The sequence below is a fragment of the Phycodurus eques genome, chromosome 5, assembly GCF_024500275.1.
Source record: "Phycodurus eques isolate BA_2022a chromosome 5, UOR_Pequ_1.1, whole genome shotgun sequence".
Taxonomy (NCBI): Eukaryota; Metazoa; Chordata; class Actinopteri; order Syngnathiformes; family Syngnathidae; genus Phycodurus; species Phycodurus eques.
The window spans coordinates 13,198,930-13,220,465 of NC_084529.1; the positions used below are offsets into that span (position 1 = coordinate 13,198,930).

The 21,536-nt window shown below is 42.2% G+C and overlaps 1 protein-coding gene across 2 annotated transcripts in view; it reads right to left on the reverse strand.

Moving 5' to 3' along the window:
- Positions 1–18,493, reverse strand: part of furinb (furin (paired basic amino acid cleaving enzyme) b) — a 114,286-nt gene extending 95,793 nt beyond the window's left edge. The window contains exons 1-3 of one of the 2 annotated variants that reach the window (XM_061677592.1): positions 18,107–18,493; positions 17,775–18,035; positions 12,507–12,778 (exon numbers count right to left, since the gene is read on the reverse strand). In XM_061677592.1, coding sequence (XP_061533576.1) covers positions 12,507–12,680 — 174 coding nt within the window. In that variant the 5' untranslated portion in view covers positions 12,681–12,778; positions 17,775–18,035; positions 18,107–18,493. Of the gene's footprint in view, positions 1–12,506; positions 12,779–17,774 lie in introns of both variants that reach the window. The other variant, XM_061677591.1, reaches the window with a different exon arrangement.
- Positions 18,494–21,536: the final 3,043 nt, after the last annotated feature.

Genomic DNA, 21,536 nt, shown 5'->3' on the forward strand with positions numbered 1-21,536 from the left:
CCCACCCCGACACATACAGTGGGTACGGAAAGTATTCAGACCCCCTTAAATTTGTATCTCTTTGTTATATTGCAGCCATTTGCAAAAAACATTTAAGTTAATTTTCCCCCATTAATGTACACACAGCACCCCATATTGACAGAAAAATAACAGAATTGTTGACATTTTTGCAGGTTTATAAAAAAGCAATATCACACAGCCATACGTATTCAGACCCTTTGATCAGTATTTAGTAGAAGCACCCTTTTGAGCTAAAACAGCCATGAGTCTTTTTGGGAATGATGCAACAAGTTTTTCACAGCTGGATTTGGGGATCCTCTGCCATTCCTCCTTGCAGATCCTCTCCAGTTCTGTCAGGTTGGATGGGGAATGTTGGTGGACAGCCATTTTCAAGTCTCTCCAGAGATGCTCAATTGGGTTTAAGTTGGGGCTCTGGCTGGGCCATTCAAGAACAGTCAATGAGTTGTTCTGAAGCCACTCCATTAGCTGTGTGCTTAGGGTCATTGTCTTGTTGGAAGGTGAAGCTTTGGCCCAGTCTGAGGTTCTAAGCACTCCGGAGAAGGTTTTCATCCAGGATATCCCTGTACTTGGCCTCATTCAACTTTCCTTCGATTGCAACCAGTCGTCCTGTCCCTGCAGCTGAAAAACGCCCCCACAGCAAGATGCTGCCACCACCATGCTTCACTGTTGGGACTGTATTGGACAGGTGATGAGCAGGGCCTGGTTTTCTCCACAAAGACCGCTTAGAATTAAAGCCAAAAAGTTCTATCTTGGGCTCATCAGACCAGAGAATCTTATTTCTCACCATCTTGAAGTCCTTCAGGTGTTTTTTTTAGCAAACTCCATGCGGGCTTTCATGTATCTTGCACTGAGGAGAGGCTTCCGTCGGGCCATTCTGCCATAAAGCTCCGACTGGTGGAGGGCTGCAGTGATGGTTGACTTGCTAGAACTTTCTCCCATCTCCCGCCTGCATCTCTGGTGCTCAGCCAGAGTGATCTTTTGGTTCTTTTTTACCTCTCTCACCAACGCTCTTCTCCCCCGATTGCTCAGTTTGGCCGGACGGCCAGCTCTAGGAAGGGTTCTGGTCGTCCCAAACGTCTTCCATTTCATGATTATGGAGGCCACTGTGCGCTTAGCAACCTTAAGTGCAGCAGAATTTTTTTTGTAACCTTGGCCAGATCTGTGCCTTGCCACAGTTGTCTCTGAGCTCTTCAGGCAGTTCCTTTGACCTCATGATTCTCATTTGCTCTGACATGCACTGTGAGCTGTAAGGTCTTATATAGACAGGTGTGTGGCTTTCCTAATCAAGTCCAATCAGTGTAATCAAACACAGCTGGCCTCCAATGAAGGTGTAGAACCATATCAAGGATGATCAGAAGAAATGGACTGCACCCGGGTTAAATATGAGTGTCACAGCAGGGTCTGGATACTTATAGCTGTGTGATATTTCAGTTTTTCTTTTCAGGCTGCCCCTTCCTTTTCCTTTGTTCTCTGGCGTCACCACTTGCACTAACGGCCGCCTCAACTAAGCCGGCGGCATTTTCAATGGAGGAAGCCAGCCATGCGGCTTCGATCGCTTTCCCTAGCCGCGATCGGTTGGCGGAGCCTCAGCAAGCAACTACCGGCATCCTGTACCTGTCACGCATGTACGCAGCTGAGAGCAGGAGCTTGGCCCGCCACCACTTCAACCGGCAGGAAAGTTACGGGCGCACCCCGAAGGGACAACAATTTTTCTTCTTCGGCCTCTTTTCTTTTTGCTTTATTTTTCTCCACATTTTTCTACAATTAAACCTGCTTTGATTTCCTCCTGAGATGTCCGGCGAAAGACCACCTCCATCGACCAATTGACCTGCAGTCGTGAGTACCGCACAATAAGCGTTGCTAGGATGTACAACATTAGTGCCTATTAATTTTGGGGAAATTACTAGCTTCACACACAATCCTGACTTCGCTCTCTCTTTGACTCAACGCATTAAACGCTCACAGTTTCAACTTCAGCCCCGCAACACATAATGTTCCATTTACCTTTTCGTACGCCTATTTTTCTTTCTTTCACCCTTATTCGTGTTTCCTTGTTGTAATTAGCCCCCTCTTTGTGTCCATATAGAGCCTTCGTAGATTTCATTAAATATTCTATAAAATTCCACTCTTTGTTGTGTTTTGTGTGTGTTTTGAGTTTAATAAGGAGACCTCTGTCATCTTGGACTCGTATTTCATAAAAAAGTTCTCGTCGTTTATCCTACGTTACACATCTAAAAAGCAACGTGGTGCCCTTTACGAGACAAAAATAGCTTGATTTATAACGTTAAGCGTCAAATAACGCTAAACCCGGAAGCAACGCAGTTCTGAAGTCCGGGGTTCAATCCCTGGCCCCGCCTGTGTGGAGTTTGCATGTTCTCCCTGTGCCTGCGTGGGTACTCCGGTTTCCGCCCACATTTACAAAATATGCATGGTACGTTAATTGAAGACTCTAAATTGCCCGTATTTGTGAATGTGAATGGTTGTTTGTTTATATGTGCCTTGCGATTGGTTGGCGACCAGTTCAGGGTGTATCCCGCCTCCCACCCAAAGATAGGTGGGATAGGCTCCAGCATGCCCGCGACCTTAGTGAGGATTAGCGGTTCGGAAAATGGATGGATGGGTGGACAAAAACATGTAGCCTATTGCTTACTGTCATTATTATTATTTTTATCTAAAAACTAGACTTTACGCCAATCTGATCGGTGTTATCGGTATCGGCCAATATTTGGCATTTTATGCTAATCGGCTTTCATGTCATAAGTCGACGATCCGATCAATGACGTCACCAATCGGCTCCACACAAGACATTTAACTCCGCGTCTTCTTTGCGTATTAATCCAAAAGCTAGTATATTTTTAGCCTTGTCACGTGTCTTGTTGCGCAGTACTGTAACTATCTGACGGACAACCAAATTTTTTTCAATCTTGTCTGTGAAAAAAACACGTCGCCGGTGTGGGACTATTTTGCAGTTCCTCAGACAAACAACATGTAAGTTATTTTCAGTCTGTGCACAACTGAAGTATGTTGTAGGGAACGTCATCTAAATGCTTCAACACAAGCACCCAAAGAATGTATACGAGGAGCATGCCGCGTTCAAGCAACGCAGCGGGGGGGGGGGGCGAGAGGAATAGTCAAACGGACTCGAACTCTGGACAACACCCGTCCATATAGCTGGGACAATGAGAAAGTTAGAGTAAGCATCTCATTAACAATATTTGCAATAAAGAAATGCCCTGCAATTGGCTGGCGACTGGTTCAGGTCGGGCAAGTGGCAGTCCTGCCACTCGCCCGAAGATAGCTGGGATAGGCTCCAGAATGCCCGCGACCCTAATGAGGATAAGCGGTCAAGAAAATGGATGGACGGATCATTTAATTACACTAAGTTAGCAGCCATTATTTCTGTCATGTAATGTTGATTTGACCTAAACCTATATCAGTGGCCAATTCTTGAATGCCCCCTAGAGGTAATTGGTGTTTTAACTTTTGTCTAAAATTCTAGAGAATAATTTGAGCTGGAACGGCTCCAGCATGTCCGCAACCCATGTGAGGATAAGCTGTACAGAAAATGGATAGATACAGTATACAGTACACAAGTATATACAATAAATGAACAACTCATGTAAACACATTTCTCCATTTTGTGATCGGTTATCGTTTTATTTTTTAAACTTGCTGATCGGCCCCAAAAATCCTGATCGTGTAAAGCCTACAAACTGGAAATAATAGTCTTACAGCCTTGGCAATATAACCATCCAGGACAGAGCAAGAATGTTTGCTTAAGTTTACAGCATTGAGGGAATTATAGCCCAATAGTTTGATTCTGATGTTGAAATATTAGATCATAGAGTAATATTACTGAGTTTCTGCCAGCATAATGCAATCCTGGCAGCTGGCACAGTCACAATTTTATTGCAGTGGCGAGGAAGGAAACAGAGAAAGGTACTAAACTGTAGTTACCCAGTTTAAGATATGTTATCTTTAGAGTGAATGATAACGCATAACAATTTGATGCACAACAAATGATTTAGCTACATTGTGCAAGGTTGGGAGGGGAGCAAAACCCCCTTTTTTTTTTTTGTTTGCATTAATGCATTGTATGTGCCAGCACTAGTCAAAACACAGTACTGATTAATATGACGTTCGTGGAATAAGAATTAATGGAATAATTTATCAACGTACTGGCAGCACCATGTTGGTAAACACCGTTATCTGCTCAAAATGCAAAGTGACGTCACAGGTACAGTAGCTTGTTGCCTGGTGTACAGCACATTTACGTAAGGCTAGTTTGTTAAAAACGGATCAAAGGTAAATCAACTGATTAATTTTCGCCTATTAAACTGCCTTAGAAAAGTAGTCCACCAGCTGTCGCGAGCCTACTGGGTACTTGCCGGCTGAGTGGCCATGCTTGTCAGGCGATTGAGCAAACAAAACGCAGCTAGCTGCGAGCCACAAGTCGCTAATGCCGGCGACTAGCCCCATATTATACAATTTTGATCAATGACAGTGAAAATATTTTGCCTTTTTTAGCATATTAAATTACCAATTTAACTTGATTACGGGATGATGTGTTGACGTTTGTGACAACAGTGAATGATGGCAGCACAAGGTGGGAACGGTGCCAAACTATTAGAACAGGTGTTACGAGTTAGTGCCTCCACCATTAGCTGGCTAGATAAGTGGATCTGACCGATATGTAGGTTTTCGTTGCTGAATATTTACCAACTCTGTGTAGTTTTGACAGTAAATAAAGCAGGTAAGAAAGACTGATAAACTCTGACTCTTTGCCTTTGACGCATCACATTCTTGTGAGTTCACACAGTCACGAGAGATGCACTCAATGAATGAAAAACACCACTGACGAGGTAACGAAAACTACCACTACCACGACCTCTTCTCAATCCAGACCCCAATAACATCACTCCACCGTCAGGGATGGAGGTGGAAGCATTTAAGCTTTGGGGGTATTTCTCTGCAAACGGGACAATCAACTTCACCGCATCGAGGGAAATATGGATGGAGCCTTTTAACGTGAAACCTTGGGTGACATTCTCCTTCTCTCAGCCAGAAAATTTTAAATGGGTCATGGATGGTGCTTCCAGCCCTAAAGCACACAGCCAATGAAATGATATAGTGGCTAAAGAAGAAGCACTTTAAGGTCATGGAGTGGCCTGGCCAGTCTCCAGACCTAAATCCCATAGAAAATCTTTGGAGGGCGCTGAAGCTTTGAGTTGCCAAGGCACAGTCTCGAAACGTTAACGTTTTGGAGAGGATCTGCAAAAAGGAATGGTCCAAAATTCCTCCCGAGATGTGTGCAAACATGATGATCAACTACAAGAAACTTCTGACCTCTGTACTGGCCAACAAGCAGTTTTCCACCAAGTAGCTATCAAGTCATGTTTTGATAGGAGGTCAAATACTTCCATCCATCAATTTCTGAGCCGCTTCTCCTCACTCGGGTCGCGGGCGTGCTGGAGCCTATCCCAGCTGTCATCGGGCAGGAGGCGGGGTACACCCTGAACTGGTTGCCAGCCAATCGCAGGACACATGAAACAAACAACCATTCGCACTCACATTCACACCTACGGGCAATTTAGAGTCTCCAATCAATGCATGTTTTTGGGATGTGGGAGTAAACCGGAGTGCCCGGAGAAAACCCACGCAGGCACGGGGAGAACATGCAAACTCCACACAGGCAGGGCCGGGGATTGAACCCGGGTCCTCAGAACTGTGAGGCTGACGCTCTAACCAGTCGGCCACCGTGCCGCCGGTCAAATACTTATTTCCTTTAAAGAAGAATTACAATCTTTTGTTTGATGTGATTTTCTATATTTTGCTTTTGTCTTGTCCTGTCCTGTCTTTTCCTGTTAAAAATACACCTACCATTATTGTAGGTAAACTTGCAAAATCAGTGAGGGATCAAATAATTATTTCCTCCACGGCATGACTTTAAATGGGCAGTGCATGCTCGAAAACCCTCTAATATGACTAAGTTAAAACAATTCTGCGAAGAAGAATGGTTAAAAAATCCTCCAAAGCAATCCGAAAGACATCACGAGTTATCACAAATGCTTAATTTTTGTTATTGCTGCCAAGGGTGGCGCAACCAGGTTGAACTGGCATATACTGTTTTACAAAGGTCCAGATAGGTTGGGATTTTTGTACCGTTAATAAATAAAATCATCATTTAGAAACAGCATTGTTGTTTTGTTTTTGTGAGATATTAAAATTGGTTTGATGATCTGGAACATTTAAGTGTGATTAATATCCATCCATCCATTTTCTGAACCACTTATCCTCACTAGGGTTGCGGGTGTGCTGGCGCCTACGTCAGCTATCTTTGGGCGAGAGGCAGGGTACACCCTGAACTGGTCGCGAGCCAATCGCAGGGGACATATAAACAAACAACCATTCACACTGTAGCGTATATTGGTTTTGGATAAAAACATAATTAATTTGGAAACGAGATTAGGTCGGAAGTTAACGCCTGCGTTACTTCTGGTTTAGTTCGATTTATATTTAATGTTAGACTCAAACTGTTTCTCGTAAAGGGGCACCCCGTCTCTTTTTTTAGCTGTGTAAAATTTAGGAAAAAGGAAGGAAAAACCTCGATCAGTCTCATAATCTAGAAGGCTTCTTTATGAAATGTGAGTTCTCGATGACAGCGGCTTCATTATTAACTCAAAAAACACAAAAACACAACAAAAAGTGGAATTTTATAGAAGCTTTAATTATATCTAAAGGGAAATCTACAGGGAAACAAAACGGAGGGATTTAACTACAGACAAACATTGGTGAAAGAAAGAAAAAAAGGCATACGAAAAGGGAAATAGGACATTGTGTGTTGCTGGGCTAAAAATTAAAATGTGAGTGTGAAATGAGTGAGTCATAGCGAGAGACAGCAAACTTGGGATTTGTGTAAAGCTGGCATTTTCCCCAAAATTATTGGACACAATTTTTGTACATTCTGGTAACTATCGCTGTGCTACTCACGACCGTAGATCAACTGGTCTTTGGGATGGTCTCCATGCATCTCAGGAGGAAAACGAACCAGGTTCAGTTGAAGAAGATGCACAAAAATAAAACAAAAAGGCTTGAGAAGAAAAATGGAAGTTGTTCATCACGCTTTCGGTGGGAGAATACGGCCGTTCCTCTTCCTGCCTTTTTAGGGACCCACTAGCAACTTCTGAGCAATGAGGCTTGGCTTGGAGCGTACCCGGTACTTTTTTAGTAGCAGTTGCTCTGATTGCCTAGCGGTGACCCACGTAGGCCGCGAAGCCAAGTCTCCATCCCAGGTTCGCGTTGGCAGAACCGTGTGTTCAAACAAAGAAAAGGGAAGAGGGAGGTGTTGGCCGAGGCCAGCCTCGCAGCAGCTGGGAGTTGAGCCAGGACGAGCCAAGAAGCAAGACACAAGAGACCGAGAAGAGTCGGGACTCAAAAGTTAAATACCTAGGAGGTGTGTCTAAGAGACGGGGGAAACTGGAGAAGACCACGCCCATCGACTTGAATTTTGGGCTACAACTTAGTCATAAAAATTGTGTAAAAATCATATATTAATATAAAATACTCCCAACTTTGTACTCTTACTCATAGATCAAGCATATGGAACGATTGCTTAAACTTTAGTCTTGGCAGATCAACTGCTTATTGTTCAATACAACATTTCGTACTGTTTGGCTTCAAATCAAGATGAACAGTTCTCAAAGTCTCGAAGCTGGACCTGTAAAACTGAAACAATGACCCAGACATCAAGGCATACATTTGGAATATTTCTGCAGAGTTCGTAAAATATAAAAACAGACATTTATCTTCAGTTAAAGAAACTTCGAATGCAAGTCCACAGGTTTGCAGTAACTCTTTACTGCCAGCGGGTGTTGTCTTTATTCCAGCAATGTTCCCTGTGGTTGAGAGGGTTCAACCTTTTGGTCGCTCTGTCAGTTCGAAAGAAGAAAAGGAGTCTTTGATGACTGGAACCCTTGTCGTGGAGCTGTTAATTAGTTTAAGGTCCGGGTGAGATAAATTCGGCACCCTTGTGTCCGTCTTGCACAGCGGGGCGGCTTGAAAGAATGCCGTTTATCTTGTTGATGGTGGTGCTCGCAGGGGGGGGGGCTGCAGTGATAGCCAGCCATAGTCAATACAACACTCATATTCACACCTATGGGCAATTTAGAGTCTTCAATTAACGTACCATGCATGTTTTGGGAATGTGGGAGGAAACCGGAGTACCCGGAGAAAACCCACGCAGGTACGGGGGGAACATGCGAACGCCACACAGTCGGGGCCGGGGATTGAACCCCGGTCCTCAGAATTGTGAGGCTGACGCTCTAACCAGTCGGCCACCGTGCTGCCTCAGAATAATTAAACATTTTAAAACAAACAGAGGGAGTATTTCAAGCTCCCCTGTTGCACAGCAAAACTGTTCCAGCACAAAGGCATACAGATCCACGATTCTGCAAGGCCATGCAGCTGAACAGGAAAGGTTATGAAGAAAAGAAGAAAAAAAAAATATGACAAATAATTGGAGGATCGCCCGTCGGATACATGTGGTTGTCAAGAACCACACATTTCTTATCTATTTTCTCATTTGCTTAAATTTGCTTATTTGCTTTGCTTTTGCGAGATACAAGGCATCGCCCTGACGATTTTTTTGCCTTGTGTTGCGAACAATGACGTGAGTTATGAGTGTGCTTCAGGCCCTCCCCTCCTCCAGTAAAGAGGCAAAAAATTGAAGAATTAAGGCTTCTTTACGGACGGCAACCGCGCTGACGTCACTGGGGCTGTCCCACGCGTAGTTTTCCGTTATACTCAAGCGCAACCCACACGTGCTGTTTTAATAGTGTGTTGCAGTTCTCCTCCAAGTCGGGGGTGTCGCGACCGCGGGAGTATAAAGAGGCCTTTAAGGTGGAACCTCAGCTTACTAACAAATTGGTTTTCAAACACTTCTTTCTGACAAATATTGCTTCAGTTCATGAACTATGCTACCTGGCACCCATGCAGAATGCTCACTTGTGCTTTCTCTCACACAGTGTTAATGTCATTCATGCCACGCATCACATATTTCAGGCATCTTTATTTTTTTCCTGTGAGTTAGCCCTCAGTGGCTCCAAGAAGGTGAAAAATGCACATTATTGTACTATTAAGAAGTTCTGGAAAGTGTCGCCGTTGTGCAGCATCCCCTGACCTCTCGCTGGTAAGGCTGCAAGTGTGCTGCCAGATTAACTTTTTAATTCTATTTCTTCCTGTGAAGAGCTTTAAACTTTGCTTCACAGTACAGGGGGACAGAGTTCTGTTCCCATGACCACAGAAATGCAGCGCACCCTTCAGTATTTGCTTGTGCACGTAACAGAGCGCCACAATACAGCAAAGACCCCCCTGGCCCCAGAGAGAGATAGCTACATGAGAAATGCATCACACTCTCTTGGCCACGCTATGTCAAGACACAATACACAAATTTAATAGTGTGCGTCCATGCGTGCATGCGTGCGTGTCTGTCTGTCATCTGATACCTGCATTTCCCAACAGACATTGAATGTAATGGTGGACAGGAAAGAAATTGCTGGTAATTGATTGTCTGATACCTTGGCAAAATAGAAATTGCCTGAAAAGCTCCTCTTTGTTTGTCTTGTCTCTGTTCCTCAATATCTTGGCTGTTCTATGAGCAGCATATTTAATACCACTTTATTTCAGCAAGAGACTCTCCACTAAATCAAAGACAAATTCAATAGCAATTACTGAAAAGAACGAGCTCCGACAAGGTAGAACAATGATGCATTTTTACATCTTGTACATCTTTAAAGAGACCCATCTCTTGAAAAAGCATAATTTATTTTTGCTTTTTTTTTTAAATTGAAAAGTCTTATAATGTTAAGTGGGAAAAAAACAAGATCAACAACAATCCAGACCCATGACAGTTTATCCATAGCATAACCCTCTTAGTAAAAGCATTGTCATGCTCTAAAATTTGACATTAAAAACGTGCATGCATGCTACAGCTCTATTAATGAAAAGCTCTAAAAGATTTAGCTTAAAGTTGTTGATATAGACTAAAGTGAATTGATTTACTGTATTTAAAGTAGCCTTGCTATTTGCTTTTTTTTTTTTTTTTTTGCTACAGACGGGCCTTTTACTAATATGTCCCACTTCGGCACAAACAAATTGGAAATGATGTGGCGTGTGAGACTTTAAGCATTGACTAAATAGTATCAAAAATATCAAATAAATTGATTGCATCTACCAACCGATTTAACTTTTTTCACAAACAAAAATAAGGACTGACAGAAAAACATTTTTGAAAAGTTTGTTTGTACCGTTTTTGTGGATGTGTTCATATTTTTATTTTATACTGGAAATATGTTTTAACATACCTACTGTGCACTTAGTAGCATATCAGGTTACAAATTGAGATACGAGTGATCTGATTTAAAAGTTATTCGTCTTGCAAGCGCAAACTTGGGATATGAGTGCTGTATGGTGGCAGTGTTAGATAGAATTAGTAAATATTATTTTAAAAAAGAGGCTTCAAACTATTTATTGCCACTCTTAATTTTACTGTAAAAAAAACATAACACAAAGACAATTACAGGTGTAGTTAAAACAGCCTTATAGCTTAAACTGCAGTCCGCTAGCTTAAGTCTAATGCTAACATATGCAATGATTGGCATCTATGAGGTTGTGTTGTAAACCTTTGAGCCATGGATATTTGAAAACAAACAATGCAGCAATGCATGTAGACAGACAATACAGCAATACTTTCTCACTGTCCTATAATGTATTCCTTATCCTCTGTGAAGAACGACTGTGTGAGTTGAGTTCGAGGCAGGAGATGTTAGGCAGGTTATGTAGCTGAGGTATCTCTAAACATATTTATACTGAATAAAATTTTAAAGCAGGACCTCGAGGCAGTCATTCCAAAGACAATGAAATACCACAGCAACACTGAGCTCTGAGTCAACAACGAAAGATTTAAGAGAACTTCTTGGAGTTAAGATATCACATCCATAACAATGTGTCAGACAATTAGAAATGGCAGTGGTCATTTCAAAAGTTTGAATTTAGTGCAGATTCACTACTCATGTCAATGACGTTTTGCATTGAGCATCAATTCAAATGATGGTCTAATGTTTGTTACAAATGACGTTCTATTGAGTAAGGAACAATGTGATGTAAACTATTGTGTATTGACTTAGAAAATTTGTGTAATTCAAGACATAATTGGATATGCTTGAGTGTTTAAAATGCCGCACTAAATAGAAGGATGAGACTGTTGAAATGAGGCTAGCAAGGCACAGTGTTTCCCACGCAATGTCTGCCTCGGTTACTTATTCATAACTTACTTTATACTTACTTTACTTAATCTTACTACTTTGCGGCCATGATCATAAATACAGTGGAGGAAATAATTATTTGATCCCTCACTGGTTTTATAAGTTTACCCGCTGACAAAGACATGAATGGTCTGTAATTTTAATGGTAGGGGTATTTTAACAGGGAGATACAGAATATCAAAAAATAAATTAAAAAGAAAACAAAAAAGAAATCTAGAAAATCACACCCAGCCTCTTGCCAATGGTCTTTGTAGCCCATTCCAGCCTTGTGAAGGTCTACAATCTTGTCCCTGATGTCCTTAGAAAGTTCTTTGGGCTTGCTCTTGATGGAGAGGTTGGTGTCTGATCGATTGATTCTGTCTTTATACAGGTAACAAGTTGAGATAAGTGTCTTTCAATCAGATAACACGTTTAGATTAGGATTACTTTCTCATTTGAGAGGACTAGTCTGTGGGAGACAGAATTCTTTATTGTTGGCAGGGGATCAAATACTTACAGTGCATTAGTCTCTTTTTAAAATGTGATTTCCTGGATTTTCTTACTTACAGTGCATTATTCTCTTTTTAAAATGTGATTTCCTGGATTTTCTTACTTACAGTGCATTATTCTCTTTTTAAAATGTGATTTCCTGGATTTTCTTTTAGACATTCTGTCTCTCACTGTTAACATAAACCTACCATTCAAATTTTAAACCGCGTTATGTCTTTGTCAGTAGGTGAACTTACAAAATTAGTGAGGGATCAAATAATTACTTTCTCCACTGTACACACACGATTGGATATAAAATCAGATTTTCACTTGGCCACTTCAACACCTTCATTTGGTTGCATTTATTCATTCATTCATTCCTATGTCCTCCACTCTAAGTAAAATGAGAAAACTAGAACTGCTCACAAGACTTGTGATCTGGCATTCTCATATGCTTAAACAAATGAAACAGCATTCTATGCACTGTATATATTTTTTATATCAACATAAACACTTTGAATTCACGACTACAGGATGATCCAGCGAAGAAAACAAGTGAGTGCTAAAAGAGGTGTAGTTTTTGTTCCAGAGAGAATTCTAACACTGATGGAGTGAGCGTCACATGGAGTGTTATGACAAACACATATGACAACAACATCTTGAGTACAGATACAGAGTATTGTATGTTCAACTCACATTGCCATGGTTGGTGAAACCGTGTTCATTTGCGATACGGTCTGCCTCCTCAGGGCCTCCATTAATCTGGACAGCCCAAGCATTGGTGTACACCTCTGCAGTATCAATCCAATTCACTTCTGCTGTCAGGACAAGGACTGTCCATAAGTGCAGCAGAGCCACCCGGGCATCCATGAAAAGTAGAACACAGGGCAGTGTATCCGTCGGTCTTTCACTGCTTCACAGGCAAATAGGAGCTGCACTCCCTTGTGGTGGTAAAGTAGAATAGTGGCCTAGAGATGACAGAACACAGAGCGTGCTATAAAGACAAACATGTTCTTCTTAACTACGCCCTTTTTGGGTCGGATTTACCCACTCACACCATACACACAGGAGGACAGCACAGACACAATATTAATGAGGCCAAGGTCGGCAATCAAACTTAACATGACTTTTTACAACTTTTTCAATAAATATGTAGAGTACAGTGAACATAGTTGTGGTGATAATTATAAAATGTACATCAATAATTATTTATAAAAACAAGAACTGGGTGTACAAGTTAGAAATATAGATTTTCTTATTAAATTTAATTACTTATTACTGTTTTGTACTACTACTAATAATCACTGAAGCATAAATTCATTTTAGATTCTCTGTAGTCCATGCTGTTTTAAACTTTAACAGGTTAAAATATAAGGTAGGTACTTGTAGTGATTAATCCTTTATTTATCCCAGAGGGGAAATCTAAGTCTCTACACATACAGTACACCCACAGTAATATTTGATTAAATGTTTCACCTTGACCAGACGCTTTTAGTGTGGCCATCAAGAAGCTTCTGTCATAATTCTGGCTGGATATTTGCCCGCTCCTAGCAGAACTGACTGGTTTACAGTGGATATAAAAAGTCAACAAACCACTGTTCAAATGCCAGGTTTTTGTGATATAAAAAAATGAGGCCAAGATAACTGATTTCAAAACATTTTTCCATCATTAATGTGACCTATATATAACCTTTACGAGACAATTGGGGGAAAAGAACGATTTTAGAGAGGGGAAGTAAAAATAAACAATTGAGATAATGTAATTTCAAAAGTGCCCAAACTCATGTTGGAGGGAGGACACAAATGCCACCATTTAAAGTGCCTCTGATTAACCCTAAATAGGGTTCAGCTGTTCAAGTACGCTTTTCTTAAACATTTTTTATTTTTATTTTTTGCTTTACAGGAGAAGCTGAAAGGTTTTGTGCTCACACTGACTAGTATTGATCTTGTAATCTGCAGTTGTTCAGAAATGGTTCCAAAACATTTTCACATGTGCAAATCAACAATTCTCCTTAAGGGTTTCTTGGACTTTCCCGTTGTTCTGTGTATTAATGAATTCAGTGAGTGCTGCCAATATCCTGGCAATGAGAAACTACCTGCTGCAGTCAATCATGATCACTAACAAGAAGTTAAGAGACCTTTACAACATGATGTTACACATACATCTGTGTGAAAAAAGACCCTGCTTTTTCCTATGGTACAAAAGGTTTATAGACCCTTACATGTCATTTGACCACGACATAGCAATTGAGAACAGGGTCAATGGCTTAAATTTTAATTTTAGCCGTCTTCTCTATCTCCGTAGTTTGAATGCTTGTGGTGCTTCTTAGATGCAGGCTTGGGGAGTAACGGAATAGATGTAACAGTGTTACATAATCAGGCTTTTAAAAAACTCTTAACTGATGGAATACAGTAAAGTTGTACAGTTGGAGAAAAAGAACAATCAGATTACAGGTACATTTACAAAAAATTGAGCTGTCGCAGGTTACAGTTTTAATGCAGGGAGAGGCCGGTTGTTGATTTGAGCACTTGGCCTCTTTCAACCTAACGGCGAGATAGCAGCATAACAAGTGGATACATTGTCACAAGCACTGATTGAGGAGGGAAAAAAAAAAAAAAAAAACAGTGATTACCTACTTTACAATATTAAAAGTCATTGAACTGATTTAACACCTAAAATTCAAACATTGGGCTAAAATAGAACATTGTAGAAAACAGTATTACCTAACCTGTCAAAATGCTGGGGTAACAATAAATTACTTGTTATGCTAAAACCACATCTTAACACAGGGATTTTTGGTTCAAGCAACTGACCAACATTGAATATAGTTGTGTCATGATAACAAGAATGCTGGTCAAGATCAGTGATTCACATTTTTTCCCTCATTAATGTAAACACAGCACCCCATATTGACAGAATTTTTTTTTAATTGTTTAAATATTTGCAGATTTATTAAAAAAGAAAAACTGAATTATCAAACAGCCATAAGTATTCAGACCCTTTGCTCAGTATTTAGTAGAAGCACCCTTTTGAGCTAATACAGCCATGAGTCTTTTTGGGAATGATGCAACAAGTTTTTCACACCTGTATTTAGGGATCCTCTGCCATTCCTCATTGCAGATCCTCTGCTGTTCTGTCAGGTTGGATGGTGAACGTTGGTCAACAGCCGTTTTCAGGTCTCTCCAGAGATGCTCAATTGGGTTTAAGTCAGGGCTCTAGCTGGGCCATTCAAGAATGGAGTTGTTCTGAAGCTACTCCTTTGTTATTTTAGCTGTGTGCTTAGGGTCATTGTCTGGTTGGAAGGTGAACCTTCGGCCCAGTCTGAGGTCCTGAGCACTCTGAAGAGGGTTTTCGTCCAGGATATCCCTGTACTTGGCCTCATTCATCTTTCCTCCGATTGCATCCAGTCGTCCTGTCCCTGCAGCTGAAAAACACCCCCACAGCATGATGCTGCCACCACCATGCTTCACTGTTGGGACTGTATTGGCCAGGTGATGAGCAGTGCCTGGTTTTCTCCAAACATACCGCTAAGAATTAATGCCACAAATGGCAATCTTGGTCTCATCAGACCAGAGAATCATATTTCTCACCATCTTGGAGTCCTTCAGGTGTTTTTTAGCAAACTCCATGCAGGCTTTCATGTGTCTTCCACTGAGGAGAGGCTTCCATCGGGCCACTCTGCCATAAAGGCCCGACTGGTGGAGGGGTGCAATGATGGTTGACTTTCTTGAACTTTCTCCCATCTCCCGACTGCATCTCTGGTGCTCAGCCACAGTGATCTTTGGGTTATTCTTTCTAGTGTCACAGCAAAGGGTCTGAATACTTATGGCTGTGTGATATTTCAGTTTTTCTTTTTTAATAAATCTGCAAAAATTTCAACAATTAAATTTTTTTCTGTCAATATGGGGTGCTGTGTGTACATTAATGAGGAAAAGAATGAACTTAAATGTTTCACTCTTTGTTATATTGCAGCCATTTGCTAAAATTATTTAAGGGGATCCGAATACTTTCCATACCCACTGTATGCGAGTTGAAAACCATTACCACATACTGCAGCTATACTAATCTACTGTATGTACGTGTATAACTATCACGACAGAGAAATGCAAAAAATAAGATCTACTAATCTTCAACAGGCATTCGAATCACTAAGAAGGCGAAACTGGTAGAGCACTGCACCTTTACCAAATCACTTTCACCATAGCCTACTACAGGTTGATTTGAAAAGGTTAGAATTTGAGGTTTCAGTTGGTATATGATGAAGGATTACTATAGTTTCATTCATGAATTTTATGTATCACTTGCCGACATTCGATTTACACTTAAGCGCAATTTAAGACCAGGGATCGGAAGATATATATATATATTTTTTTTTAATATCTGTGAAAGTGTTGCGTCTTTGGTAAACTTAACATGTTTCTGGACTGTTGGAGAAAGTACTCGGATAAACCCGACACAAGTACAGGGAGTACACTACTCAAAGAATGGGCTTGCAGATGCTACAGAATCTTATTGCTGCGAGATAATAGTGCAAACCTCTCAGCACCTGTAATAATCACTCCAAGTTTAGACAGTCAGGTATTGGTGACTCTCTTAACAGTTCAGAAAGTGTTGTTTTGAGTGAGAGAGGTTCCAACCTTGAGGAACTCAAATGCAGGACTTTCCATTAACTCAAAAGCAAAAAGTGATGTGGCAGTTAAAAAAATAACATAGTATATCTCGACATTATAGTTTTTGTTTTTTCCGTCATCTGACTGACAGCCATGCAAACAATGCTGGTAAAAATTTTACTTACTGGCTTAGGTGGTGTAGGTAGGTAGTGCGACATAAACAACACACAAGTTCTATTTCAGGCTGTGCCCAAGCCAAATCAACACCCACCATGTGCTTATGACTGCTCTCTAAAAGAATGCACAGCAGTATGTTGCAGTGATTGTGCAGAACCTTGACAAGGTGCATATCCATTCATGAGAGCAGATGGACCTCAGGGTGACAGAAAAAAAAAAACAGCGGCACTGCGTTGTGCCCTGTCGGGACACAAAGGAGGAAAAAATATTTTATCTGAGAGGCACTGGAAATTGAGTGATTAAGTGATAGCGCCAAGATAGAATAGCTCTCCATCAGTTCCATTTTTGTTCTTACTGCCTATGACAGTGGAAACTTCAGATATAAACGTGGTCTAGAAATGCAGCAAGGGTTCCACGTGTAAACAATATCCAACAGCAAGAATCACCAAAATGTTTTTGTCATTCTTTTTTAGTAGCACTATTCACACTGCCCTTGTGAGTGAGGACTTACCCCTTATCTTCCGACATTGTTTGTCTGCATTGCTGAAATATATTAATGAAGGGTGAATCAATAATACTGTGAAAACAAAATAACCCTTCTTCCATAAACAAATACAGAAAAACTGCATGAAGATGTATGTAGTGTAGTATACTGTATAGTACGTGTGTTGTAAATCAAATGAGATTAAATACATGACAGAGAAGGCAGAATCTTGAATTCTCACCATATGTTCCGTTATGCTGACCTTGACCCCCAACATCAACAATTTTTGTGGTTGTTACAGAAGATGTAAAAAAATCTACAATTATAACTAAAGGATATTGTACCATAAGTTTTACAGTATATCTGGCCTTCCTTTATTTGTTTATCCTTAACTCACATTTTTACGAGACGTTTACGAGCATGATGCTTGTTGGTGGAAAAAAAAGGTTTGCTTTTCTGCAAATCAAGCCCATGTTGAATTTACAAGATATCAATCCCACCTTACGCAGATAAATTGTTGAGAGATATGTTAAGGCGTGGATAATTACGAGGAAAAAATGAATGCGCTGTCTGGCTGCAGCTGAGAAAGGATGATAAATAAAATATCTGAAATTGGTTGAAGCGATATGCAATGGGAAAATACCATTATTTTAAAATAATAATAACAAAATCAACCAGCAAACGACTCTTACCCCCAACAAACTTAAGAGAGGAGGCACCGCGGATCACAGCTGGTCCATTGTGGTGCTTCAGTCAAGTCCCCAGGAAGAAAGAGGTCCACCTGGACTGGATCACATCGCTCGAAGGAAGCGAGATTGGGAACGGATTCACCTGACAGGGCAGACTGGTGAGAGGCTTGTCTGCAGCTCTGGCAGGCACTTTGGGTTGAAATAGAAGTGAGCTTCCTACTAAGGCTTCAGTCGTTCCCGTCCACTTTGCAATAGCCGGCTACCCTATGGGGAACACGTCGTACGTTGGAGTTGTTGTAGTTTCAACCTCAACAACAACAAAAATCCACTCGTACCATTTCACGTCAAAATCAAAGACGTCATGCCTCCACATTACTCTCTCCAGTCGGGCGGGGACTTTCTCTCGCCTGCACTTGCCCTTTGACTTTACATCTATTTTGGCGGCTCACGACGTTATCCGCCCCCTTTGGACGATATCGAATGCTAGCTTTTCATCCACGACCAACTTGCCAGCATGATTCTACTCGTCTACCAGGTGCCTTCAACCTTCCAAAGCAATACCTTCGCCCATTAATAAACGGCGTTCTTCTGACATTACAGTCGCGACCGCTTGCTAACGAGACAGCGCGCCACATACATTAAGAGTGTGACAAAACGAATGGAAGCTCGGGTCAGAGAAGGATGCGAGCGCGTTGACGACCGGCTGGCTGGCAACAAACCTGCTCCTTTGTCCGGGAAATACGTCACAATATTAGAGCGACGAGACTCGAGAGCGTGCTTGAATCGTGTCACCCAAAAATGTTGAGAGGGGCGGGGCTGTTTTTACAGTCTGTTTAGCACGTTTATGCATAGACATATGCTGATTGAAGAAAAGATGAAACAAGATCATTCATTCATTAATCCAAGAGAGGGAATTAAAGTGTTAGTTATTTGGAGCCTCTGCATTACTTAACAATTGCCAGCAGAGTTGACTTCTTCGACCAGACATGGTTTTTTTTGTTTGTTTTTTTAAGACTGTTAATATAAAATTAACGGCATAGAGCACAGGTGTCAAACTCAAGGCCCGGGGGCCAGATCAGGCCCACCGGATCATTTCCTGTGGCCCGCAAGAGCAAATCATGTATTTGGACTTAATGTATCTTGCTAAAATACCAAAACTGTAAATTGTCTTCACTTTTAAGAACATTTAAGATTTTGCAAGCATTTTTTGTTACCAATCCCCCTTTTAAAATAAATGGATTAATAGTAGAACAAGTCATGGGTGTGTGTTCCGGTTTTTGTCATGGGTGTGTGTTCCGGTTTTTGTCTTCCCCCTGTTTCATACACACCTGCACCTGTGACTCGTTCAGCCGAATTACACCTTGCATTTAACCTTGTGGCACATTCTTTTTCAATGCCAGTTCGTTGTACCTTGTCGTCGTGTTCCAGCATTCCTTGTTTCCATATCAAAGACTCACAGTAAGACAAGACCCTGTTCTGTTTATTGACCTCGCCTTTTTGCCTCATGTTTTTTAATACTGTTCCCTTTTTTTGGATTGCCTGCCTGTGTACTGACCTCTGCCCGTATATTAAACCTCTCTTTTTTTTAACTGTCCATTTGCTTTGGAGTCGTGCATTTTTGGGTCCGATCCTCTGTTCCGTTCAAGACAGAACGAACTGGCCATAACATGGACCCAGTAGACTGCGACCCGGTGCGCAAAGCCCTTCAAGCGCAGGGTCAACGCCTCTCGAAGCAGGCTGAACAGCTTGCTGCCCTCCACCTTCATCTAGAGGGACTGTCAGAGCATCAGGACAATATGACGAGACAGGTGGCCTCACAGCTTTAAGTGCTAAGGAATATGCTTCAGAAGAAGGAACCAGCTGGCGCAGCACCTGATGCCGCCACTGTACCATCGTTTCCAGGTGAATCAGCCACCTGCCACCTTCACTGCTGTCTGCCCACAGCTCCCTCGACCGGAGAGGTTCTCTGGAGATTCTGGGACTATTAAACCGTTTATCACTCAGTGCGAACTCCACTTTGAGTTGGAGGCAGCTGCCTTCCCCACCGAGCGGGCAAAAATTGCTTTCGTCATTCCACACCTGACTGGTCGTGCGGAGGCGTGGGCTACTGCTGAATGGAGCCGCTGCGTGTCATTCGTGGTCTTTGTTCGCAAAGACTATGGAGCAAATGTTTCAGTTTTCCACACCAGATCGTGAGGCAGCTCGCTCCATTGTCACCTTACAACAAGGGAAGCGCAGGGTGTCAGATGATGTGATTGAGTTTCGCATTCTAGTAGCTGAGAGTCAGTGGAATAATCGGGCGCTACTCGATGAATTTTTTTCAAGGACTATCCCCCGCCGTCAAGGATCATTTGGTCCCACTAGACCTGCCGACTGACTTGGACATTCTCATCTCTCTCGCCGTAAGGATCGACGCTTTTGGATTGCGAGCTGGACGGAGTTCGGCGGAGGGCTGCGTCACCTCGCACTTGGAGGACGAGCCTCGGTGACCAGCCAAAACAAGGCAGATCCCCTGTTTCCGGTCTCAACCCACTGGCTAGCGTCACCACGGATGAACCCATGCAACTGGGCAGGTTCCGTCTCTCCCCTGAGGAACGTCAACGCCGGCTGAGGGAAGGGCGGTGCTTCTACTGCGGGCAGTTGAGTCATTCCGTGAGCAACTGTCACGTCAAGGTTGCCGGTGCCTTTAGCAAGGGCACGGGAGAGGTGAGTGAATTTCGTTAAGGAAGACCCTACCCGGGTTCTTCCTAAAGTGACACTATGCTCCCCTGATCAAGAAATTCATACACCTGTATTAATTGACTCTGGTTCTGACGCAAACTTATTCAACTCCCTCCTCGTTAGACGTATGCACCTTTTTAGAACCTTTCAAATAAAACTCCACCGCAACACCTATGCTGCAGATGGCAGTTTTATGGGCAAGATCACTCACCGCACCCAAACACTCACGTTGACATTTCCTGATTCTCACTCGGAACGCATTAGTTCTCATGTTTTTGACGCCATGAATAATGACCTTATTTTAGGGAACCCATGGTTGAAATTGCATAACCCCCACATTGACTGGTCCTCTGGGCAGGTTATGTCATGAGGCAGCAATTGCGCCCAGAACTGTTTCAAGCCTCCATGTGATGTTCAGGGCTATGTTTCAAATGACAATCCACAGACCCCATCCGGGGATCCTGATTTATCTCAAGTGCCCTCCTGTTACCAGGACATTAAAGATGTTTTTCCAAGGCCAAATCCCTTCCACCTCACAGACCTTATGACTGTGCTGTTGACTTGCTGCCTGGAACCACATGCCCACGAGGGAGGTTATTCTCTTTCAGGGCCGGAACACAAGGCTATGAAGGAGTATGTGGATGAATCACTGGCAGCCGGGATTATTCACCCATCTTCATCCCCTGCGGGAGCTGGATTTTTCTTTGTGGACAAGGACAAGACTCTGCGACCCTGTGTCGATTAACGGGGTCTCAACGACGTAACTGTGAAGAACAGGTACTCTCTTCCTCTCATCGCCACCGACTTTGAGTTCCTGGAGGGATCCAAGGTTTTCACCAAACTCGACTTAAGGAATTCATATCATTTAGTCAGGATAAGGGTGGGGGATGAATGGAAGACAGCATTCAACACACCAACGGGACATTACGAGTATTTGGTGATGCCTTTTGGACTAACTAACCCTCCAGCTGTGTTCCAGAACTTTGTCAATTATGTCCTGCGTGACATGTTGAATGTGTGTGTTTTTGTATATTTGGATGATAT